The sequence below is a fragment of the Somniosus microcephalus genome, chromosome 1 (assembly GCF_052327205.1).
Source record: "Somniosus microcephalus isolate GS21.2 chromosome 1, FLI_Smic_1.0, whole genome shotgun sequence".
Taxonomy (NCBI): domain Eukaryota; kingdom Metazoa; phylum Chordata; class Chondrichthyes; order Squaliformes; family Somniosidae; genus Somniosus; species Somniosus microcephalus.
Window position 1 is genome coordinate 245,256,178 of NC_140987.1, and position 26,927 is coordinate 245,283,104.

The 26,927-nt window shown below is 48.8% G+C and overlaps 1 protein-coding gene across 1 annotated transcript in view; it reads right to left on the bottom strand.

The window, feature by feature from the left end:
- LOC147124689 (ADAMTS-like protein 1) overlaps window positions 1-26,927 on the bottom strand; it is a 111,558-nt gene that overhangs the window by 20,980 nt on the left and 63,651 nt on the right. The window contains exons 5-6 of the mRNA XM_085991610.1: window positions 23,683-23,866; window positions 9,917-10,124 (exon numbers count right to left, since the gene is read on the bottom strand). Of these exons, the coding sequence (XP_085847736.1) occupies window positions 9,917-10,124; window positions 23,683-23,866 (392 nt within the window). The remainder of the gene's footprint in view (window positions 1-9,916; window positions 10,125-23,682; window positions 23,867-26,927) is intronic.

Sequence of the window (26,927 nt, forward strand, 5' to 3'; positions counted from 1 at the left end):
TTTAGGTGTGGCACTATTTGTTTGGCTTCTGTATACTGTAATACCGACAGTGACCACACCAGTATATAAGTGTTGTGGCAGGATAACTGGGGCAGATTCGCCCTGACCTCTGAATAGTAAAGACCTGTTTGTTTGTTACTCCTGAAGTCTGTGTCGTTATTAACTGTACAACCCACAGACTTTACAGAGATGGCGCCGAACGCCGTTTCTCTCAAATTACCGGAGTTTTGAGAACGGCAGGCTGCCACTTGGTTCGCCCAGGCCGAGGCTCATTTTGCACTCCGGGACATCACCGCGGACGACACGAAGTATTATTACGTCGTCTCTGCTCTCGGCAGCTCCATCGCGACCAGAGTTGTGAGCTTGCTCGAGGTCCCCCCGGAGCACCACAAATTTGCAACGCTGAGAACGCACCTCCTAGAGACTTTTGGACTAACTGAACCCGAGCGCACACGCCAGCTTCTCTCTCTACCCGGGCTTGGCGACTCCAAGCCCTCAGAACTGATGGACCACATGTTAACCCTCCTGGGCAAGCACAAGCCGTGCTTCCTCTTCAGAGAACTGTTCCTACAACAGCTGCCAGGGCAGGTACGGTCGGCTTTAGCCAACTCTCATATTAGCGATTTCTGCGCCCTGGCCAAGGAGGCCGACAAATTTTTCTCCGCCGGGCAACAGTACTGAGCGGCCATGCAGGGCCCTGCCCCTACCGCCACAGCCCAACGGCGGCAGCCCACAAGCATGTGCTTCTACCACGCGCAGTTTGGCCCCAACGCTAAGAAGTGCTGGCCCCCGTGCAGCTTTACCGCGTCGGGAAACACGAAGGCCCATTCATTAGCTACCATGGCTGTCGGCCGTTCAGGTAGTCTGTTATTCATTACGGACACTGACTCTGGACATCGTTTCCTTTGCGACACGGGTGCCCAGGTGAGCGTCCTGCCCGCGTCAACCGTAGACATACAGGGGGGGGGGAACCACGGCCCCACCCTCGAAGCTGCCAATGGCAGTTCCATCCGTACTTTCGGGAAACGGAGCATGGCGCTGTGTTTTGGCGGGCAGCGTTTCGCTTGGGACTTTGTTACAGCGAAAATGTCCACCCCCCTTCTCGGCGCTGACTTCCTCTGCGCCAATGGCCTTTTGGTGGACGTCAAGAACTGACGTCTCATCAACGCTGAGACTTTCAGTTCGCTCCCGTGTTCGCTCAGTGGTTCCAGCACGACGAAGTTGTCCAGCGCACTCTCGGCCTCCGACGAGTTTTCCCGCCTCCTCGCCGGGTTCCCGGACCTCACGAAGCCCACTTTCTCGTCCGCCGCCACCAAGCACGGGGTAGAACACCACATCCTGACCACCGGTCCGCCTATCTACGCTCGCGCTCGGCGCCTCGACCCGGGGAAACTCGCCATCGCTAAAGCCGAGTTCGACACGATGGAGCGCCTCGGCATCATTCGCCGGTTGAACAGTCCGTGGGCCTCGCCCCTCCACATCGCACCGAAACCAGGCGGCGGTTGGCGCCCATGCAGCGATTACCGGCGCCTCAACGACGCTACGACCCCCAACCGCTACCCGATTCCACACATCCAGGACTTTTCCGCCCGCCTGGCCAGGAAAGTTGTTTTCTCTAAAGTGGACCTCGTTCGGAGTTACCACCAGGTCCCTGTTCGGCCGCAGGACGTCCCGAAAACCACGGTGATCACCCCGTTCGGGCTGTTCGAATTCCTCCGCATGCCATTCGGTCTCAAAAACGCCGCTCAGGCTTTTTAACGCCTAATGGACACCGTGTTACGGGACCTGCCATTCCTGTTCGTCTACCTGGACGACATTCTCATCGCCAGCGCCTCCAGGACGGAGCATGTGTCCCACCTCCAGACTCTCTTCGAACGCCTCAGCCAGCACGGCCTAATCGTCAATCCGGCCAAGTGCCAGTTTGGGCTGTCCTCGATCGACTTTCTCAAGCACTGCATCAGGAAGGATGGGGCGGTGCCACTGCCGTCGAAAGTGGAGGCCATGAAGGATTTTCCGCGACCCCTCACCGTGGGCATGGTGAACTTTTATCATCGCTTCGTTCCCCGGGCAGCCCAGCTTATGCGGCCCCTTTACGAGGCCCTCAAAGGTAAGCCCGCCAAGCTCGCCGTCGACTGGTCCGAGGAGATGGCCAATTCTTTCACGGACACGAAAAGGGCCCTGGCTAACGCAACCATGCTGGCGCATCCGTTGCCCGATGCGCCGATCGCTCTCACCACTGACGCTTCGGACTATGCTGTCGGCACTGTCCACGAACAGTGGGTCAACGGCACCTGGCAGCCGCTCGCCTTCTTCAGCCGGCAGCTCCGCCCCAACGAGCGGAAGTATAGCACCTTTGATCGCGAGCTTCTCGGCCTCTACCTCGCTGTCCGACACTTCCGTTTCCTGCTGGAGGCCTGCCCGTTCACGGCGTTCGTGGACCACAAGCCATTGACCTTCACCATGGCCAAAGTTTCCGAGCCGTGGTCGGCCCGTCAGCAGCGCCAGCTTTCCTTCGTCTCTGAGTTCACGACGGACATCCAGCATGTGGCTGGGAAAAACAACCCTGTCACCGACTGTCTCTCCCGGGCCGCCGCCAGCGCCGTACACCTGGGCATCGACTACACCCGCATGGTGGCCGACCAGGCCTCCGACCCGGATGTCCAGGCCTACAGGTCGGCTGTCACGGGCCTTCAGTTAGCGGACGTCGCGTTTGACGATGCCGGCACCACGCTCCTGTGCGACATCTCCGCTGGGCAGCCACGCCCCGTCGTGCCCGACAGGTGGAGACGGCAGGTTTTCGACGCCATCCATAGCCTTTCCCACCCGGGCAGGAAGCTGTCGCAGAAGCTGGTGGCGGCTAAGTTTGTCTGGCACGGGCTCAAGAAGGACATTCATGACTGGGCCAATACCTGCGTGGTATGCCAGCGCTCGAAAGTGCATCGCCATACTAAGGCCCCGTTGGCACCTTTCGCGGTGCCCGAGAGGCGGTTCGACCATGTTAACGTGGAGCTGGTGGGGCCCCTGCCGCCCTCCCGCAGGTTCACCCACCTCCTCACGATGGTCGACAGAACCACCCGATGGCCGGAAGCCGTCCCGCTGTCGTCATCAACGTCCGCCGATGTGGCTCGGGCGTTCATCAACACTTGGGTCGCCCGGTTCGGCGCCCCATCTGACGTCTCCTCCGACCGGGGGCCCCAGTTCACGTCGGAGCTCTGGAACGCTGTCGCCCAAGGCCTCGGGTTGAGACTCCACCGCACCACCACATATCACCCTCAGGCTAACGGGCTGTGCGAACGGTTTCATCGCTCCATGAAGGCCGCGCTACGGGCCAGCCTCCGGGACGACAGTTGGATCGACAGACTCCAGTGGGTCATGCTGGGACTCAGGACTGCCCCCAAGGAGGACCTCCAGTCCTCATCCGCCGAGCTCGTCTACGGGCAGCTGCTGCGGGTTCCCGGGGATTTCGTACCCAACGCCACGGACCCTTGGTCCACAACCCATCAGCGGTCCACCCTCCTGGACAACGCCAAGGTTTTTGCGCCGGTGCCCATGTCGCAGCACGGTCTCCCTCAGTCCCATGTTCTGCCTGACCTTCGTGCGGCGGAGTACGTTTTCGTCCGCCACGACGCCCACCGGGGACCTCTTCACCCACCCTACGACGGACCATTCTGCGTCCTGGAAGCCGGGGACAAGGTCTTCGTGGTGGATGTCGGCGGTAAGCTGGACTACATTTCCGTGGACCGTCTTAAGCCGGCCCACCTGGATCTGGACCGACCTGTTAGGTTGGCTCAGCCCCCGCGGCAGGGCCGACCTCCGGCTTCTGCACCCTCAGTCCACCTGCGACCCCCCCGGTCCCCGCCCCGGACTTAAGGAGCCGTTTTGGCCGTGTGATCCGGGCCTCTCAACGACTGACATTGCCAGTTCTAGTGAATTCTGGGGGGACGTATTTGGCGGAGACCACATAGGGACAGTAACACAATTCACTCTGTATAGCCAATGTTGTTATCGCTTCACGTTATGTACGGAACTTGGCTGGGTTATCGGGGCAGGGTCCCTTTAAGAGTCGTCGATTGTGTGATGACATCATAGCCCTGCGACGAGGCCGAGTCCCTCAGTCCATGCGGAGAGTTAATAAAGCTAACATGTGTTTTTCTTTGCTGCTATGAAAGTCTCGCAGTCTGTTTATTTCCAGCGACTCCTACAGGTTGACAGTTTAGTGTCAGCTCTAACTATTGTCAAGTGTATTACTTCCCCGAAGCTCCCACATCATTGCTCTGAGGTCACTGCCCCAAACTAACCATCCTGACCTCAAAAACCCCATCTTCTGATTGGCTGATGTGAACAAATAGAACTGCTGAATCTAAAGCCAGCGGCCTGGAGAATGATCCGGTTTATACGTGCCTTAGTTTCTGATGCAACAATTGGCTTCCTCTGCCTGACTCCTTTCGCTAACGCATGAACCTTTCTTCCCTCTACCTTTTTACATTTTGGCTGTGTTTCCTTTTCTACAAAGAACTGGTAAAATCTGTCAATCTCAGGCAAACTGGATTAATATCAACCCTAGGCTTTGAATTTGGAATTCAGGAGTTAGAAAGCAGATTAATTTGTCTGACTTTACTAGGAAGACTGGCTCTGAAAGAGATGCTGAAATGCTTTTCTCATCTGAAGCCAGGATTTCAGGTCAGGTCTTGTGTCTGAAAGTTTAACCCTTCAATGTGTTAGTAGAGTTTATTATTAGATGCTAATTGGTAAAAGGCAAAAAAAGAGACCAGAGCTAATAATGCACTTTTTAACTGTGCAGCTATCTTATATTTGTATACAACAGTTATTAATCATATAAACTAAGTTCTAGGCCAGCAGGAACAGTAAGGGAACTTCCTGTACCTTACCACTAAAGCAACATTTCAATTGAATACACTAATTACAGAGATGATGTTCCCAGAGTGATGTGCTTTAATCCAGCTCTCTAGAAATTGTGATGAAATATGCCTTCAACAACCCACGTGTTTTACCTGCTTGTATTTTACCTGCTTGTATTTTACCTGCTTGTATTGTGAACCGCCCCCTTTTGTTCCTATTGTGTGTATTGGCTACGCCCCTGTCTTTTGCCATAAAGGTCTCAGGAGCTGTATGAGTCACTTACTACCAGACGAACCTGATGTGGGAAGACCTGCTATACTGCTATGTTCTTAGTGATTAAAAGCCTTCAGTTGAATCCTTGTCTTTGAGTTATTGATGGCATATCAATTTTAATCACTAAAACACCAAGATGGATCGACTCCTGAAACCAGAGCGCTTGGATCTGGACCCCCATGCCTCAGACGTAGCCACAGTTCGGACACTGGTTCCAATGCTTCGAATTTTTCATTGCAAACTCATCCACTGCCATAGCCGCAGCCGAAACCGCTACCGGAGACATGAAACTGGGAATCCTGCGAAACTGGGTGAGCCATCGGGTCTCCCCTCTCATCCAAGATGCCACCAGCTACGAGGATGCCTGCACCATCCTGAAGGCCCACTACGCGCGGCCGATAAACGTGGTGTACGCCAGGCATCTTCTGACTACTCGCATGCAGCGGCATGGTGAGTCACTAGAGGACTTTATACTAAACCTAAAAGTACTGGGCCGAGACTGTAACTGTAAGGCCATGTCTGCCATCGTGTACACGGAGGAGCTGATTCGAGACTCCCTTATTGCGGGCCTCAGTTCAAATTATATTCGGCAGAAACTGTTTGAAAAGGAGGGATTGGACTTAAAACAGGCTATAGATATAGCGCGATCGCTGGATATGGCCCAGAGGAACTCTGAATCCTGTTCCTCAGACCACGCGGCCCACTCCGCCTCGTGCGCGCCGTGGGGGCCGCCATCTTGGAAGCCATCTTCACCTCCCAGGTCTCAGGCCAGCCCAACACCATCGGAGCCCCAGCACCCACCCAGGAGCCCCACTACTGCTGCGATGCATCGGGGCCCGAAATGCTACTTCTGCGGCCAGGACAAACACTCCAGGCATCTGTGCCCAGCGAAGGGCACCACCTGTTTTAAATGCGGGAAGAAAGGACATTTCAGCAAAGTCTGCAGAGGGAACCCCGCCTCCAACTCCACCACCGCCGCGTGCGCGCCGTGGGAGCGGCCATCTTGGAAGCCATCTTGTCCACCCTCATGGAGTCCACCATCTTGCCCCGACTACACAGACCTCCAGGACCCACTGGTGGCCTCGATCACAGTGGATCAATCCAGGCCACATCCGTTGTCTAAATCGATGATGGACATAGAGGTAAACGGGAACAAGGTTAAATGCTTGATTGACTGCGGGAGCACCGAAAGCTTTATTCATCCTAGCCTGGTAAAACGACTTTCTCTAACGATAGTCCCCACACAGGGCAAAATCGCCATGGCCGATAAGACTCATACCTCAAAAATTACAGGTTTCTGCGCGGTTATGTTGTCGGTAAAAGGCAATGATTACAGAGATTTTAAACTATTGATAATGCCAGATCTCTGTGTGAGCGTGATCTTGGGTCTGGACTTCCAGTGCCACCACCAAAGTATCACTCTTACCTACGGTGGGTCCCAGCCGCCCCTCACAGTGTGCGGTCTGGCTACCCTGAAGGTCAAGCCGCCCTCTCTGTTCGCCAACCTCGCACCCAACTGTCGACCCATAGCGACCAAGAGTAGGCGGTACAGCTGGGAGGATAGACGGTTCATTGCGTCGGAAGTAGAAAGACTCAAGCGGGAGGGTATCATCGAATGCAGTACCAGCCCGTGGCGTGCCCAGGTAGTAGTAGTTAAGGGTAGCGAAAAGAAGCGGATGGTGATAGATTATAGCCAGACGGTTAATCTATACACCCAGCTAGACGCCTACCCTCTGCCCCGCATAGCGGATATGGTTAACCAAATCACGCAATACCGGGTGTTTTCCACCATCGACCTAAAATCGGCATACCACCAGCTCCCCATTAGGCCGGAGGACCGTCCATACACCGCCTTCGAGGCGAACGGACGTCTCTACCACTTCCTCAGTGTCCCCTTTGGGGTAACGAACGGGGTCTCAGTCTTCCAGCGGGAGATGGACCGCATGGTCGATGAGAACCAGTTAACAGCCACCTACCCATACCTAGACAACATCACCATCTGCGGCTACGACCAGCAAGACCACGACTCGAACCTCGCGAGATTTCTGAAAACCGCCCTCAGACTCAATCTCACCTACAACGAGGATAAGTGTGTCTTTAGCACCACGTGCCTCTGCATCCTGGGCTGCGTGGTGGAAAACGGGGAAATCGGTCCGGACCCCGACCGATTGCGCCCCCTACGGGAGCTACCCCTACCAAACACTCCCAAGGCCCTGAAAAGGTGCCTGGGGTTCTTCTCCTATTACGCCCAATGGGTCCCCAATTATTCCGACAAGGCCCGTCCCCTCCTGAAATCAATGTCCTTCCCGCTCACGGCCGAGGCCCACGCCGCCTTCAACAGCATTAAACACGACATTGAGAAGGCCGCGCTGCGGGCAGTGGACGAAAACATCCCTTTCCAGGTCGAAAGCGATGCGTCCGACTTCGCTTTAGCAGCCACCCTCAACCAGGATGGGCGGCCCGTAGCCTTTTTCTCAAGAACCCTCCAAGGGCCCGAGATCAGGCACTCCTCGGTAGAGAAGGAGGCCCAGGCCATAGTGGAGGCAGTGCGGCACTGGAGGCACTACCTAGCCGGCAAACGCTTCACCCTGCTTACCGACCAGCGGTCGGTAGCCTTCATGTTTAACAACAAACAGAGGGGGAAGATCAAGAACGACAAAATTCTCAGGTGGCGGATCGAACTCTCCACGTTTGAGTACGACATAATATATAGGCCGGGGGCCCTCAACGAATCCCCCGACGCCCTATCACGAGGGATGTGTGCCAGCATCCAGGGGGACAGGCTACAGGGCCTCCACAATGGCCTCTGCCACCCGGGGGTCACCCGGCTATTCCACTTTATAAAATCCCGTAACCTGCCCTATTCCATCGAGGAGGTCCGGTCTATGACCAGGGACTGCCGCACCTGTGCGGAATGCAAGCCCCGTTTTTTCAGACCCGACCGAGCCCACCTGATCAAAGCTACACGGCCATTCGAGCGCCTGAGCTTAGATTTCAAGGGACCACTCCCCTCCACCGACCGCAATGTGTACTTTCTCAACATTGTGGACGAGTACTCCCGCTTCCCATTCGCCTACCCCTGCCCAGATATGACCAGTGCCACGGTCATCAAGTGCCTCGGCAACCTGTTTTGCACGTTCGGCATGCCTAACTACATCCACACTGACAGGGGGGGCGTCGTTCATGAGCGATGAACTGCGCCAATACCTGCTGTTGAAGGGGATAGCCACGAGTCGGACCACTAGTTATAACCCCCGGGGTAATGGGCAAGTGGAGAGGGAAAACGCAACAGTGTGGAAGGCGGTCACCTTAGCACTAAGGTCTAAAGGCCTCCCCACCTCCCGCTGGCAGGAGGTCCTCCCAGACGTACTCCACTCGATAAGGTCGCTACTGTGTACTGCTACTAACGCCACTCCCCACGAGAAGATGTTTGTTTTTCCCCGCAAATCAACCTCAGGAGTATCCCTACCCTCGTGGCTCTCCACCCCAGGGACAGTCCTGTTACGGAAGCATGTGAGGGGCCACAAAACGGATCCCCTCATGGAGGCAGTACACCTACTCCACGCAAACCCACAGTACGCGTACGTCAAGCACGCCGACGGGCGTGAAGACACCGTGTCCATAAAGGACCTCGCCTCGGCAGGAAGCGACGACGACGACCCATCACCACCACCCCCAGAAGAACCTCCACCACCCCCAGAAGTACCTGCAACACCCCCAGCACATGGGTATGCCCAGGAGGGCACCACGGACTCCCGGTCGGAACCCGAGGTACTGTTGCGACGTTCAGGAAGGACTATCACACCCCCGGACAGACTAAATCTGTAGAAGGGGTGAATGTGATGAAATATGCCTTCATCAACCCATGTGTTTTACCTGCTTGTATTTTACCTGCTTGTATTTTACCTGCTTGTATTTTACCTGCTTGTATTGTGAACCGCCCCCTTTTGTTCCAATTGTGTGTATTGGCTACGCCCCTGTCTTTTGCCATATAAAGGTCTCAGGAGCTGTATGAGTCACTTACTACCAGACGAACCCGATGTGGGAAGACCTGCTATACGGCTATGTTCTTAGTGATTAAAAGCCTTCAGTTGAATCCTTGTCTTTGAGTCATTGATGGCATATCAGAAATATTCATCACCAAATGGATGTAGAAGTCCCGAAATTGCTCGACCATTCTGGCAGACTCACGCTGCATGTTTGCTGGGGACCCACTGGCAACGGGGCTTGCCTGGACCCCAAAAGATCAAGGGCAGAATTTTCTGTTATATCTTTAAAGCAGCTCTATGATACAGGGCAGCAGGATCAGCTTTCTGGAGGTGCAGGATGGGGCAGCAGGAGAACAGACCCGGGACCTGGACCCCCTCCACCCCCCCATCCCTGGGCTGACAATCAGTTCCAGTGGGGGTGTCAGGAATGTGCGTGTCCCCTCACTGCCAAAGGCCTGCTGCTCGGGGTCCCGACCCCTGAGTGGGGTGCGCTCTCAGGGTGACTGTCAGAGTTGCGCCCCTGGGGGCCATGCCTCTATCTTTTCGTGGAAGAAATTACATCTGACCTCATCCTGAACTGCTCAGGTTTTAGAGATACCTGAATATGATGCCAGTGAGCTCGCAATGAAACTATAAACTTTGTTAAATGGCCCAACAATACGGCACTGATGCACATTTCAATTTGCCAGAATATTATTTGAGAACAAGCTTGATCTAAAATGAAGTAACTTAGCGCTGTTTCCGATGGACTGTAGACATCACCTTTAACATTACTTTGCACAGTTGGTACAAACCTGCCCCCAGTTGGACGTGACCCATTCTGAACACGAGTGCCTGTTGCAGGTCTGGGAATCTGCTGGTTTCTTTCCTGATGGCGCACAGACGTCAGGTGACAGATCGAGAAGTATTCCAGCCGCCGTTACCTTCTGACAACTGACCAGACGCCTTTGCGTCCCTCCCCCACAGCGCTGGGGGCAAGGGGACCAGCTGCTCACAATCCACCTAGAAAAGGTCATTACAAGAAAGAGGTTTCTTTCATCAGAACTAAGTTATGTCATAATAGACAATCCCTATTTAAATCTCTGTCTCCATGCTAGCCCCATTTCCCCTTGTACTATTGCTCTCTGATTGCAATCTCCATTAGCCAGGAGAACAAACCACTCCCCCAAATCCCTCTGCTTTTGCTCCCATATCTGTTCTGCATAAATCACAGTTCAAGCACCACAAGCTATTTAATGATAGATTTTCTTCTCCTGAGTTCAATTGCCTTGCCACATGTGTCAATCTATCAAGCAGCCTATATTCACCCAACTGAGGCAAACACATTGGAGTGTGAGGTAGTGCTTGCACTTGAACTTACCACCTCGCAGCTACTGAACTAACATTCACTTCACTGCTGTTTCACCTCAAATTTCCTCCCCTCTTCTCTTGAAGGTGCCGACTCCTGCTGGGGTACATTCTCAGACACCTGCAGCACCTCCTTCGAGTATCCATCCTTCATTTCAGCCTAGATAATAAGTCTTGGCAGGCTATTGTGCATATCTCACACACACACTTCAGTATTCAGTAGGGGTACTAGATAGATTGAGGTTAGGGAACAATGGGTAATCCTTTAACCCGCGAACACTGTGGACAATCGATGTTCCCCCACCACTGTTGCAGTTGAGTTTAGGTAACTCAGCACAGACCAGCGATTGATCCTGGACCTTCACCTCTTTAACTGCAAACATTGCTGGAAGTCCCTTGGGTAATACTTCGCAAATTAAACTTCTTAGTCTATTCTCTAGTGGGTAATGAATATCTTTCTGTGATTTGAACGGCTGTAGTCCAATGAAGGAGTTCAGCTGTTGTGATGAATTGTGAAAGCAAAGCTTCAGTAATTGATGTTAGTCATATAAACGCAGAGACTGGTTGCTGGTTTAAATTCATAGGGAAGTATCTGTTATTGTTTAGAAAAATGCAAGGCAGTGAACTTCCTTTGTGGTTATTTTTCTTGCCTTCAGACTGACCTGTTTATTATTCGTGATGTATTTGATTATTTTTGATGTAGGATGTGAAATATTAATTTTTATGACTGAGCCCTGAATTTATATTGAATTTGTGATGCAGGAGTGTGCAGTTTTAACAGGCAACACTTGATAACCCCCTGGACTAGCCTGAAACAAACACTGATATTAAAGTATTAAAGACAGTCAAATATTAGGAGCAGTTGTGTTAACATTAACCCTAAACTACTCAATTCAGCTTCTCCTTTGGCCCTTCCCACGTTCAATCCAAATCCTTTTTCTGTGTAGTTACTCGATTCAATACAATCTAATCTCATTTTCTATACTGAATGGCCATGGTTTTCAGCCTGAGGTTTCCCTCATTTATTGGAGTGAAAAATGCACAAGTGGAAAACTCTGACCTATTTTATAAAACACATCTTACCTTTATCTCACTCTCACTCTCCTCCTCCTGGCTCACACAATTCAACTTGGAGGCACGGCCACTTAAAACAAAAAGCTCCATTTTGATTGGCTTGAAGGGTGTTTTTTTGCAGCCAATTGTAAGACTAAAGAGTGAAGAGTGACCTGTCGCATCATCCACCCATTTACACCCATCAAAACAAGAAGGGGCAATAATCACAGAGTATTGTCAACAGACTCAGAGCAAAAGTGCACCTGGACAGGTAAACCCACCTGTATGGGGCTAAGGATTAACCTAACTTTATTCATAAACAATTCTATATCTTTAATTATTATCAATTAATGAACATCTTTGAGTTCATTATATTATTTAAAACTGCATTACACTAGAATGCACCATGTTATGTATAATAAGAACGGGCTATCTTACCTAATTGTTGCTTAAAACAAACATGTCTATAATTTTCTGTAAAATAAGGATTAGGCTCCACCCATTGTTTAACCCCTTAAACCGCAGGACCCAATGTTGTAGAGCTGCTCTCTCTGTCTCCGTGTTATCCTGGCTCTGTCAGCAACCTAATGTCGGAGGAGGATTTCCTCAGTTTACTAATTAGAATCATACAACAGTTACAGCATGGAAGGTGGCCATTCGGCTCTCTGCAAGAGCACCTCAGCTAGTCCCACTCCCCCGCCCTTTCCCCGTAGCCCTGAAAATGTTTTTCCTTCAGATACTTATCTAACTCCCTTTTAAAAGCTGTGATTGTGTCAGCCTCCACCACTCTTTCAGGCAGTGCATTCCAGATCCTAACCACTCACTGAGTAAAAAAGTTTTTTCTTACATCACCTTTGGTTCTTTTGCCAATCACCTTAAATCTGTGTCCTTGACCCTTCTGCCAATGGGAACAGTTTCTCTCTATCTACTCTGTCCAGACCCCTCATGATTTTGAATACTTCTATCAAATCTCCTCTCAATCTTCTCTGCTCCAAGGAGAACAACCCCAAATTCTCTAGTCTATCCACGTAACTGAAGTCCCTCATCCCTGGAATCATTCTCGTAAATCTTTTCTGCACCCTCTCTAAGGCCTTCACATCCTTCCTAAAGTGCGGTGCCCAGACTTGGACACAATACTCCAGTTGAGGCCGAGCCAGTGATTTATACAGGTTCATCATAATGTCTATGCTTTTGTACTCTATACCTCTATTCATGAAGCCCAGGATCCCGTAAGCTTTTTTAACTGCTTTCTCAACTTGCCCTGCCAGCTTCAACGATTTGTGTGCACATACCCCCAGGTCTCTCTGTTCATGCGCCCACTTTAGGATTGTACCCTTTAGTTTATATATCCTCTCCTCATTCTTTCTATCAAAATGTATCACTTCACACTTTTCTGCATTAAATTTCATCTGCCACGTGACCAGCCTGTCTATGTCCTCTTGAAGTCTATCACTATCCTCCTCACTGTTCACTATACTTCCAAGTTTTGTATCATCTGCAATTTTGAAATTGTGCCCTGTACACTCACATCCAGGTCATTAATATTGTATCTAAATTATAACTGTAATTATACATAAGAATATAAGAAATATGAGCTGGGGTAGGCTGTTCAGCCCTTTGAGCCTGCTCCGCCATTCAATAAGATCATGGCTGATCTTCAGCCTCATCTCCACCTTCTTGCACTAGCCCCATATCTCTTGATTCCCTTAGTATCCAAAAATCTATTGATCTCTGTCTTGAATATATACAATGACTGAGCATCCATAGCCCTCTGGGCTAGATAATTCCAAAGATTCACAACCCTTTGAGTGAAGACATTTCTCTTCATCTCAGTAAAAAATGGCCCACCCCTTATTCTGAGACTGTGACCCCTGGTTCGAGACTCCTCAGCCAGGGGAAACATCATCCCAGCATCTACCCTGCCAAGTCCCTTAAGAATTTTATATGTTTCAATGAGATCACCTCTCATTCTTCTAAACTCTAGGGAATATAAGCCTTTTCTACTCAATCTCTCCTCATAGGACAATCCCCTCATCCCAGGAATCTGTCCAGTGAACCTTTGTTGCACTCCCTCTAAGGCAAGTATATCCTTCATTAGGTAAGGAGACCAAAACTACACAATACTCCAGGTGTGGTCTCACCAGGGCCCTATATAATTGCAGTAAGACTTCTTGGGGGAGAAATTCGGTATTACCCCGTTTGGGGTGCAATTATCGGCCGGGCGCAAAGTTTAGCGCCTGGCGCTAATTATCGCCTCCGACTGCAAACTTGGCTTCTATTGCCCCTGGAGGTGATTGGAGCACTAAATCAGGTGCTGCACACCTCTCTTAAGGCGCTAACGCCGAGGAGCGAGGTGCTAAATCAGAGCGCTGGCGAAGCTCGTGCGATGTCAATCAGCAATGGAACACAGACACACTGGTGCCGGCCAGTTCTTAAAGGGGAGGGTCGATCTTGCCCTCCATCCACATCCTGCTCATTGCAGCCTTGCATCTTGGCCTGGAGAGACCTGTACATCAAATCTGCTGGAAAGAACAATGGAGAGGCCCAGGGAAAGAGCTCAGAGTGCAGCCCCCATAGTCTCTTCTAAATCGATGCAAGGAAGGTCAAATCAAAATGAACCTGCAAAGTGCTGCTCAGTACCCAAAACTCCTTCACACAGCGTTGAATCTCTCCAGAAGTCTCTCTCTCTCTCTCTCTCAGAATGTGTGGTGCAAAAATGTCACCGACAAAAAAAGGCAGGCAGCAGTCGCCTTTAAATAGTGCTCCCCCAGTTCCTTCCCGACTACAAAATGCTCCCCTCAACCTGTCGTTGCTAACGGCAGGCAGTAAGGCAGGGGGAGCCACTCACTATCCAGTCCGGGGCGCTACCGGGGCGTTGCACGCTCAACTGACGTCACGATCTGCGGGCGCAGGACTTTGCGGCGGTAGTGTTTAGTGCCGCCGCAAAATGTCTGGTCAATTTCGCGACTGCCGCAAACATTGCCATGCCCGGGTGTTAGTTGCTTTGCGCCCCATTAGCGCCCTCTTAGGGTGTTAACGGGAGGCGCAAACCAATCGAATTTTTCCCTCCTTTACTCTTATACCCCAATCCCTTTGTAATAAAGGCTAACATACCATTTGCTTTCCTAATTGGTTGCTGTACCTGCATGTTAACTTTCTGTGATACACGTACAAGGACACCCAGGTCCCTCTGAATACCAACATTTCCTCGTCTCTCACCTTTTAAAAGATATTCTGCTTTTCTATTTTTCCTACCAAAGTGGATAACTTCACATTTCTCCACAGGGCAGCACGGTGGCATAGTGGTTAGCACTGTTGCCTCACAGCGCCAGGGACCCGGGTTCGAATCCGGCCTCGGGTGACTGTCTGTGTGGAGTTTGCACATTCTCCCCGTGTTTGCGTGGGTTTCCTCCGGGTGCTCCGGTTTCCTCCCACAGTCCAAAGATGTGCGGGTTAGGTTGATTGGCTATGATAAATTGACCCTTAGTGTTAGGGGGATTAAATACGTGGGGTTACGGGGATAGAGTGGGATATGTGTTGGTGTAGGGGTTACGGGGATCGGGTGGGATATGTGTCGGTGCAGGCTCGATGGGCTGAAATGGCCTCTATCTGCACTGTGGGGTTTCTGTGATTCTGTGATATATTCTATTTGCCACATTTCTTTTTTTTAAGAACATAAGAGCATAAGAAATAGGAGCAGGAATAGGCTACTTGGCCCCTCGAGCCTGCTCCGCCATTCAATAAGATCATGGCTGTTCTAGGGCTCAAAGCCACTTCCCAGCCCGCTCCCCATAACCCTTCACTCCCTTATCTTGCAAACTTTTGTCTATCTCTACTTTAAATGTATTTAATGACCCAGCCTCCACAGCTCTCTGGGGCAGAGAATTCCACAAATTTACAACCAGCTGAGAAAAGAAGTTCCTCCTCATCTCAGTTCTAAAAGGGCGACCCTTTATTCTGAGACTGTGCCCCCGAGTTCTAGATTTCCCCTGTCAAGCCCCCTCAGTATTTTATATGTTTCGATAAGATCACCTCTCATTCTTCTAAATTCCAATGAGTATTGGCCCAGCCTGCTCAACCTTTCTTCATAAGTCAAACCCCTCATCTCTGGATTTAACCTAGTGAATCATCTCTGAACTGTCTCCAATGCAAGTATATCCTTCCTTAAATAAGGAGACCAAAACTGTACGCAGTACTCAAGGTGTGGTCTCGCCAATACCTTATACAGTTGTAGCAGGACTTCCCTGCTTTTATACACCAACCCCTTTGAAATAAAGGCCAACATTCCATTTGCCTTTTTGATTACTTGATGTACCTGCATGCTAACTTTTTGTGTTTCATGCACAAGGACCCCCAGGTCCCTCTGAACTGTAGCATTTTGTAATCTCTCTCCATTTAAATAATAGTTTGCTTTTTTATTTTCCCTGCCAAAATGGATAACCTCACACTTTCCTACATTATACTCCATCTGCCAAATGTTTGCCCACTCACCTAGCCTGCCTATATCCCTTTGCAGATTCTTTGGGTTGGATTTTCATTGGGCCGTGGAGTCGGGATTGGAGGCGTGTGGGGGTTTAAAATCCCGAAATCGGGGGTCCCGACCCCATTCCGCCCCCCAACCCGCCTCCATGCCAGTTTCAAAGGAGGCGGGTACCCACCCCGCACTGGGACCCGCCTCCCTGAGGCGGGAAGGGGATTAGTGCCAATTAACTGCCTGTTAACAGGTAGTTACCAGGCAGTTTTTAGCCTAATCCCTATTTTCATTGTTGAAATGTGGGATTCCCGACGGCTCCAAACCACGCCAAGTTAGCGAGGTGTGCCGTCGGGATGAAGGGCTTGGAGGGGTCGAGAAGTCTGGTGTTCAGGTGAGTGATGGGTGCATGAGTGCAGAGGTAAGTGTGTTTGGTCTGTGTAAAGTTTTTAAAGAAGTTCTACTAACCTTTACTTACCTTTACAGCCTTCCTTCCTTCAGGTCTCAGGAGTCCCTCATCTCACCGGCACAGAAAGCAGAATGGCCGCCACAAAATCTACAGCCTCTGCTTTCTGTACCGGGGAGATCTGTAACTCATCCTGAGAGGAAAGAATTAACCTGGAGTACAGATTGTCAGTGTTTGACAGCTTCAAACACTGATATTTCATCTGTCAAAGGGTCTTGACAGATGAAATTTCAATCTGTGACTTCACCTGTTGCCGGGTGGCCCTTAATTGGCCTGCTGAGCGTGGGCTCAAGGTCAATCAAGTCTAAATCGCGTGGGTTGGCTAGAACTCGATGGAGGTGGGACTACAACCCCAAAAGTTGTAGTCCCGCCTCCTACCCGACTCCTCAATGAAAATCCAGCCCTTTGAGTCCTCTGCACAACTTGCTTTCCCACTCATCTTTGTATCATCCACAAACTTGGATACAGTACACTCGATCCCTTCATCCAAGTCATTAATGTAGATTGTAAATAGTTGGGGCCCCAGCACCGATCCTTGTGGCACCCCACTAGTTACTGTTTGCCAACCAGAAAATGACCCATTTATCCCGACTCTCTGCTTTCTGTTAGTTAGCCAATTCTCTATCCATGCTAATATATTACCCCCAACTCTGTGAGCTCCTATCTTATGCAGTAACCTTTTATGTGGCACCTTATCGAATGCCTTCTGGAAATCCAAATACACCACATCCACTGGCTCACCCTTGTCCACCCTGCTTGTTACATCCTCAAAGAACTCCAGCAAATTTGTTAAACATGCTTTCCCTTTTCTAAAGCCATACTGACTCTGTTTGACTGCAGTATGTTTTTCTAAATGCCCTGCTACTGCTTCCTTAATGAAGGACTCTAGCATTTTCCCAATGACAGATGTTAGGCTAACTGGTCTATAGTTTCCTGCTTTCTGTCTCCCTCCTTTCTTAAATAGGGGTGTTACATTAGTGGTTTTCCAATCTGCTGGGACCTCTCCAGAGTTCAGGGAATTTTGGTATATTGCAACCAATGCATCCACTATCTCTGCAGCCACTTCTTTTAAGACCCTGGGATGTAAGCCATCTGGTCCAGGGGACTTGTCGTCTTTTAGTCCCATCATTTTACCGAGTACTATTTCCTTAGTGATAGTGATTGTTGTAAGAGCCATAAAAGCTTAAGAAAATACTTTAAAATATTGGTTAAATAGCATAATACAGTTAATTTACCTGATTGACTTATTGTATTAAGAAACCCCCTATTTTCTTGCTCCAGTAGTATAGTCCGAGACACCCCCTTCATTCTTGCCACAATGGTACAGTCCCTAAGCCACACATGGTATGCAGCCATTTTACAGTTTAAACTCCACGTGGCTGAAGGAGGCAGAAGTTGTGAGGTTTGGAGCAATACAGTTTTTGACCGTGTTCGTTTATACGTGTTTGCTTTGTAATTCCGTTTGTGAAGTGTTATAGTAAACAGTTTAAAAGACAAAGCTACGTTTGGGAACGTTTTATTTCGACACGCGTCTACTCGTTGTTAACAGCCCCACAGCTCAGTGGCTGCCTGTTTGGAAACTAAGAAGCGCCACTACAATTGTCTTTAGTTCCCCACTCCCTGTGGCCCCTTGATGATCCATTATTGGGATGTTTTAGTGTCTTCTACAGTGAAGACAGATGCAAAATATTTGTTCAGAGTCTCTGCCATTTCCCCGTTCCCCATTATTTATTCTCCAGTCTCATCCTCTAAGGGACCAATGTTTACTTTAGCTACCCTCTTCCTTTTTATATACCTGTAGAAGCTCTTACTATCTGTTTTAATGTTTCTTGCCAGCTAACTCTCATAATTCATTTTCTCTATTATTTTTTTAGTCATCCTTTGCTGGTTTTTAAAAAATTCCCAATCCTCTGGTTTCCCACCAATCTTGGCAACATTGTATGCCTTTGCTTTCAATTTGATACCATCCTTTACTTCCTTAGTTAGCCACGGATGGCGTTCCCTTCTCTTAAAATCTTTCTTTGTCACTGGAATATATTTTTGTTGAGAGTTATGAAATATCTCCTTAAATGTCTGCCACGGCATTTCAACTTCCTTACCCTTTAATTTATTTTTCCAGTCCACTTTAGCCAGTTCTGCCCTCATGCTATTAAAATTGCCTTTGTTTAAGATCAGGACACTGGTTTGGGATACAACTTTCTCACCCTCCAACTGAATTTGAAATTCAACCAAGCTATGATCACTCTTTCCTAGAGGATCCTTTACTATGAGATCATTTATCAATTCTGTCTCATTACATAGTACCAGATCCAAGATAGCCTGCTCCCTGGTTGGTTCCATTACATACTGTTCTTGGGAAACATCCCGGATGCACTCTATGAACTCCTCCTCCAGGCTACCACGGCCAATTTGATTTGTCCAATCAGTATGGAGATTAAAGTCACCCATGATTATTACCATACCTTTTTTACAGGCCTCCATTATTTGTTGATTTATACTCTGTCCAACAGCATTGCTACTGTTCGGAGGCCTGTAGACTACGCCCACAAGAGACTTTTTCCCCTTATTATTTTTTATCTCCACCCAAACTGATTCTACATCTTGATCTTTTGAGCTAATATCACTTCTCACCACTGCACTGATCCCATCTTTTACTAACAAAGCCACCCCACCTCGCTTTCCTTTCTTTCTATCCTTCTGAATTATCATATACCCTGGAATATTCAGTTTCCAGCCCTGGTCGCCTTGCAACCACGTCTCTGTAATGGCGATCAGATCAGATCATACCCATTTGTATCTATTTGTGCCGTCAACTCATTTATCTTGTTACGAATGTTGCATGCATTCAGATATAGAGCTTTTAACTTTGTCTTTTTACCATTTTTCCTTGTTTTGGCCTTTTTTTCTGTTACACATTATTTTTAAACATTCTGTCCCTTCCTGTCACACTCTGGTTATTATTTCCCCCATCTCTAGCCTGCTCTATTGCTTTCTCATTGCTCATTGACTTTTTATTTTCCCGCTTACCTGAATCCTCTCCCCCACTATTTAGTTTAAAGCCCTCTCTACAGCCCTAGTAATTCCATTTGCCAGGACTCTAGCCCCAGCATGGTTCAAGTGAAGCCCGTCCAAACGGAACAGCTCCCTCTTATCCCAGTACTGGTACCAGTGCCCCACAAATTGAAACCCTTTTCTCCCACACCAGTCTTTGAGCCACTCGTTCATTTCTCTGATCTTATTTACCCTATGCAAATTCACTCGTGGCCCAGGTAGTAATCCAGAGATTATTACCTTTGTGGTTCTTGCCCACTCACCAGTCTATATCCCTTTGCAGCCTCTTTGCATCCGCCTCACAATTTACTTTCCCACCTAGCTTTATATCATCAGCAAACTTGGGATACATTAAACTTGGTCCCCTCATCCAAGTCATTGATATAGATTGTAAATAGCTGAGGCCCAAGCACTGATCATAGTTACAGCCTAGTTACAGCCTGCCAACCTGAAAATGACCCGTTTAGTCCTACTCTGTTTTCTGTCCATTATCCAATCCTCAATCCATGCTAATATATTACTCCAATCCCATGAGCCCCTAATTTTGTGTAATAACCTCTTGTGTGGCACCTTACCGAATGTTTCTTGAAAATCAAAATACACTACTTCCACTGGTTCTCCCTTATCTACGCTGCTAGTTTGAAACTCAAAAAACTCTAACAGATTTGTCAAACACAATTTCCCTTTCATAAAACTATGTTGACTCTGCCCAATAATATTACGATTTTCTAAGTACCCTGTTACCACGTCCCTAATAATAGATTCTAGCGTTTTCCCTATTACTGATGTCAGGCTAACTGGCCTATAGTTCCCTGTTTTCTCTCTCCCTCCTTTCTTGAATAGCAGGGTTACATTTGTTACCTTCCAATCCATGGAGACAATTCTAGAATCTAGGGAACTCTGGAAGATCAAAACCAATGCCTCCATTATCTTTGTAGCCAGCTCTTTTAAAACCTTAGGAGGTAGGCCATCAGATCCAGCAGATTTGTCGGCCTTTAGTCCCATTAATTTCTCCAGTACTATTTCTTTACTAATTTTTTTTAAGTACCTCATTCTCACTAGATGCTTGGTTCCCCACTATTTCCATAATGTTTTTTGTGTCTTCTACCATGAAGACAGATACAAAGGGGTTGATTTTCATTGACCCGTGGAGTCGGGATTGGAGGCATGTGGGGGGTTAAAGTCCCGAATTCGGGGGTCCCAACACCATCCCGCCTCCATGTAAGTTTCAAAGGAGGCGGGTACCCGCCCCACACTGGGACCCGCCTACCTGAGGCGGGAAGGGAATAGTGCCAAATAACTGCCTGTTAACAGGTAGTTAACAGGCAGTTTTTAGCCTAATCCCTATTTTAAAGCTTGAAGTGTGGGATTCCCGACGGCTCCAAACCACGCCAAGTTAGAGGAGTCGGGCCTTCGGGTTGAAGGACTTGGAGGGGTCGAGATGTCGGTTTTCAGGTGAGTGATGGGTGCATGAGTGCAAAGGTAAGTGTGTTTGGTGTGTCTAAAGTGTGTAAAGAAGTTTAAATTACCTGTACTTACCTTTTCAGCCTTCCTTCCTCTAGGTTTCGGGAGTCCATCATCTAACCGGCACAGAAAGCAGAATGGCTGCGAACTGTCAAAAGTGACAGCCTGCAGCTTTTTGTGCAGGAGAGATTTCTAACTGAGTCTGTGTAGAAGGACTCATGTCAGAAGTAAGACTGTCAGACCTAGAAATTCGGTGGGCTGTGCCACCAGTTAGTGCCTAAAGAGGGCACTCAGTGGCTTTAGCGCCACTGGCCACGCCTCCCACGATATTTAGCGGGGTGCTAATGGCAGCGTTAGCCTGTTGCGCTGCGCCGCCACCGATGATGTCATCGGTGTGCGCAGCGCCCCACTACCGCCCCGATCGCGATATTTGGTAGCGTCCGCCTCTGTAGCGCCGTTCGCAAATCACGCCCAGTTCACGGAGCCTACCTGTGGCGGCAGTGGTGCAAATTAAGGTGGAGGTGCGGGGCGGCCTTTTTTTCCAGTGGCCGCCTGCCAGCACCTCCATCCCCGGCCTCCTGATTCCCCCCCCCGGGGCAGTGCCGCTGTGTCCCGAGAGCCCGGCACTTCTCCTCGGTGCCGGGCTCTTTTGCCGGCAGTCGCGATCGGTCATCACGCTAGTGCAGGCCCCTCCCCCTTAAGAAGCGGAGGAAGGCCTGCAGTACCGCAGCGCACCGTGCCACGACATGTGGCGCGGCGGCACTTTGCGCTGCGATATTCAGTTTCAGCGCCCTAAGAGGGATGCGGGGCGCCTTGAGCAGCGCCCCGAGTCCCTCTTGGGGCATTCAAGATGAATTTCCGGTGGTCGCAACTGCTCCGATCGCAGCGGTAATTCCGGCGCCCAGGCGAGCTGGGCGCCCCGTTTGCGGCTCCACCGAATTTCTCCCCCTCAGTGTTTGACAGCTTCAAACAGCTGTGAAACGCTGATATTTCATCTGTCAAAACGTCTTGACAGATGAAATTTCAGTCTGTGATGTCACCTGTTGCCGGGTGGCCCTTAATTGGCCTGCTGAGCCTGCTGGGTGGGCTCAACAAGGTCAATCAAGTTAAAATCGCGTGGATTGGCCGTATCTCGATGGAGGCGGGACTACAACCCCGAAAGTTGTAGTCCCGCCTCCTTCCCGACTTCTGAATGAAAATCACCCCCAAAGTATCTGCCATTTCCTTATTCACCATTATAATTTCTCCTGTCATTGCCTGTAAGGGGCCTATGTTTACTTTTGCTAATATCTTCCTTTTTACATACCTATAGAAGCTTCTACAATCTGTTTTTATGACTCTTGCTAATTTACTCTCATTCTATGTTCTCTGTCTTTCTCAATTTCTTTTTCATCCTTTGCTGAATTCTAAAATCCTCCCAATCCCCAGGCTTACTACTCTTTTTGGCAACATTAGAAGCCTCCTCCTTTAATCTAATACTATCTTTAACTCCTCTTGTTAGCCATGGTTGGACCACTTTACCCGTGGGATTTTTATTCCTTAAGAGAATGTATATTTGTATAAAGATGATGTTTATGATTTAAATACAAATTGCTAACACAGGATATCTTCTCACCCCTTGGAATCCAGCAACAGGAATCAATCTCACTGCACTCAGCCTCTGACCCCTGTAATTAATCCGCACCTTCAGTTTGTCCCATTAATCTGTAAAAATCTCATCTCCTCGCCAGACATAACATTCAACAATCTTGGATCAATATTATGTTGCAAACAGACTTAATATCAATTAGTGAGCGACCGGCCCACACGGGAGTGAGAGGGAGACCCACACAGGAGTGATAGAGGGAGATCCACCCGGGATTCATAGAGGGAGATCCACCCGGGAGTGACAGGGGGGAGATCCACCCGGGATTCATAGAGGGAGATCCACCCGGGAGTGATAGAGGGAGATCCACCCGGGAGTGACAGGGGGGAGATCCACCCGGGAACGATAGAGGGGAGATCTACCTGGGAGTGATAGAGGGAGATCCATCTGGGAGTGATAGAGGGAGATCCACCTGGGAGTGACAGAGGGAAATCCACCCAGGAGTGATAGAGGAGAGATCCACCTGAGAGTGATAGAAGGGAGATCCACCCGGGAGTGATAGAGGAAGATCCACCCAGGAGTGACAGAGGGAAATCCACCCAGGAGTGATAGAGGAGAGACCCACCCAGGAGTGATAGAGGGAGAGCCAGCCCATTCTAATGGCAGAGTCTCATTAGCATGCTGGAAGGACAGAATTGTGTGAGCATCAATGGATGAATCAGCTCTGAGGACAGTGAATGGCGAAATATGTTCTGGAATAAAATAGATATAAAATAAACCAGAACACAACAATAACAAATCAATCTGAAATGTAAATACACGAACCACTGCACTCCAGGCCGTGCATGTGTAAACCCATTTACACCAGGTGCATCTGCTAAGTTATGACCATTTCAAAGTTAGTAATATACTATCAATGCCAAGGTATATGAATAACCAATTTGCTACAGTATATTCCAGCGTATGGACCAATTGCAATGTTTGGAATATCAGAACACATACATTAAAATATGGCACATTGATTATTTTTCAAAGTTATACAGAGAATTATGTTCAGCTGCTATTGGGAAAAGTAAGTGATAAGATATTTCATGACACTCAGATATTTAGACAATTTACTCACCTTGGAGGACAGTCCCTTATGTTGCATGTAACGGCATGGATGTCTGGTTGAGGCTTGCCCTTGCAGTGAGACTTGTCAACCTCAATGCTGTTGTCTTGCAGACACTTTAGCTTTGGAAACTGCAAGCCTTTATCCCCACATGGTGCTGAGCACGGTGTCAGCTCGCCGATCAGCCACTCATACTCTAACATATAAAGACATGGGAACTGAAATTGTCTCGATAATGTAATATTAATGGAACCCATCTCAACGTTCACCAGAACAAATGAATATTCTCAGTACTGCCCCTCGAATTCTTCACTATGTTCACTTAAAATCAAGTGTTCTTGGGATATTTCTGATGTTACTCAAATGAGTGATCTTTTTATTATTGTGATATTAATATTATAGTAAATACTATAATAGTTTAACAATTTTGCTTCTGTATTAATTGTCTCCATTCTTTCTTCTTCCCCATTCTTTCTTATATTTTTCTAATAGCAATATTAGTTTCACATTGTGATATTTTGTACCTTAACTTTTCTTTTACACTTTTCTGTTTTTCTAGATCTCCATTGTGAAGCTCCAATCCATAGCTTCAAATATTGATCTGCGATTGGCTGAAAACAAGCTCCAAATGCTGCATTTTCACCCAAATAAAAGTAAGGATGTTGTAGTTTTACCATTATTAAAGCAACCAAGTCAAATATTTGCATGTGTGTGTTCCCACTGCTTGAAAGGTTCTGTTGTCAGTGCAGTGGGCTCCTCAAAAATTAGTCACCTGTTCAGTAGCCACACAGGTGTCAGGCAATGACTATCTCCAACAGCCCCTTGACATTCAACAGCATTACCATTGCCAAATCCCCCTCCATCAACATCCTGAGGTCACCATTGACCAGAAACTCAAATGGACCAGGACATAAATGCTATGGCTACTAGAGCAGGTCAGGGGCTAGATATTCTGCGGCGCGTGACTCACCTCCTGACTCCCCAAAACCTCTCCACCACCTACAAGGCACAAGTCAGGAGTGTTATGGAATACTCGCCACTTGCCTGGATGAGTGCAGCTACAACAACACTCAAGAAACACAACACCATCCAGGACAAAGCAGCCCGCTTGATCAGCACCCCATCCACCACCTTAAACATTCACTCCCTCCACCACTGGCATACCGTGGCTGCGGTGTGTACCATCTACAAGATGCAGTGCAGCAACTCACCAAGGATTCTATTGCAACACCTCCCAGAGGGGAATAATAATTTAAAAAGGCGCGTACAGCACTAAGACCAAACCACTGCATCCTGGATTACTTTGGAAAGGTGTAGGTTTTGTTCATCCAAATATCTCTTCAGCTAAAAACTAAAGATTGTGGGGATGGAAAAAGACTCTCAATTTCCAGCACTGCTATGAACTGATAATTTTATGAGTATATGGGGAACTATTAATAAAATAACTAGAAATAATGTTAATCAATAGCAGCTGCTAATGAACGTTATCAAATTTTATTATTTGCTTTTGAAAATGTTCACTTCAGTGAGGAAGCTTTCGCAGGAGGGCATAATTTTGATGAGAGCCCCTGATAGAGTTTAAAATGTAGGCTATTTAGCTTTAAATCAAATTAGCTTTAATGTAAATCAGCCAATATCTGAGACACTTGGACAAGTGACAGACATCTATTGCGACTATTGGACAGGGAGGCGGTGGGCTTGGAGTCTAAACAATCACTGTTGTTGTGTATGTACCTTTAAGGGAATAACTGGTCTTAGACTGCAGTACCGGCAGTGACCACCCCTGTATAAAAGGCTCTAGCAGGCTTCTGTAGTTTCAGTTTCAAGCTGCCTCTTGTTCAGTAAAGTACCTGTTAAACTGTTCTCCCGAAGTCCGTGTATTATTGAGGCGCGGACATTACAGTGGCGACGAGTAAGTTCGAACTCACCTGCAGTGTGGCATCATCTCACGGGGATCTCGCCTGAAAGGAAGGTCCTGGAAGGTTGTAGTCTGAGCAACGGGCGTCGACCGAGGGCAACCGCCCAAAGAATCCATCGGTGTTTGGAGAATTGCGGGAGAGACTGTGGTTCCAGCGAATCGTGCTGGTAGCAGGTAGCACGCTGACCCTTCCGGACTGCGGCGGGCTCAAGCTTGATCGAGCGGCTCTACAAATCGGGCCGCGCAGCGTCGCCGGGAAAAGAAAACGAGAGAGAGGGTGGAGTGCACAGGGCGCGGTCGGTGCTCGAGAACAGGACAGCGGAGAGAAACTAAACGGGGGGGGGAAGGAAAGCGAGGCGTGCCGAAGCTGCGGGTCGCCGCCATTACCCCGTAGAACGCTAGGAGCAGCGTGGCAGTAAGGGGAAGAAGCAAAAGCGCGGGAGGCGCCATTTTATCCCGTTGGGGAAGAAGCAAAAGCGCGGGAGGCGCCATTTTATTCCATTGGGGAAGAAGCAAAAGCGCGGGAGGCGCCATTTTAAATTGCCCAAGATGCCGAAAAGTGGCAGTATCACTGCTTTCGACAATGAGGTAGAAGACTGGACCACGTATGTGGAAAGAATTGAAGTGTACTGCAAGGCAAATGAGGTGGCTGATGGAAAGAGGGCGTCGGTATTATTAAATCTGATGGGTGCGAGTATGTACGGCCTATTGCGGAATTTAATTACCCCAGCTAAACCAATGGAGAAAAGTTTTGAGGAGATTGTTCATATCTTACAGGAATGTCTAAGCCCTACACCACTGCTGATAGCAGAAAGATTCAAATTCCATAAAAGAAACCAGCACAAAGATGAGAGCAATGCTGACTATATTACGGAACTACGCAAGTTATCGAAGCACTGCCAGTTCGGAGCAGGACTGGCAGACACCATACGGGATAAGTTTGTCTGCGGGCTCCAGAGTGAAGGAACCCAGAAACGACTACTTTCAAAAAAGGACCTGACGCTAGAACAGGCTTTCAGCGTGGCAGTATCCTACGAAGCAGCAGCACGGGGAGCTGCGGAAATACAACAGAAACCACAAGAATACAGCGCTAACGAAATGGCGTATGGAGCCAAAAAGTGCTATCGCTGCGGCAGAACAACCCATGAGCAGAAGGACTGCTGGTTTAAGGACAAAATATGCAGGCAATGCGGGAAAATGGGACATATAGCAAGAGTCTGCAGGTCGGGAAAGAAGACCAACATGACAAGAACTACTAAGGAACAGTACAGGAAAGTAAAGAAACTGACAGATAGTAGTTCAGAAGATCAGGAGAGTGATAAGGACTCCGGGAGCAGGC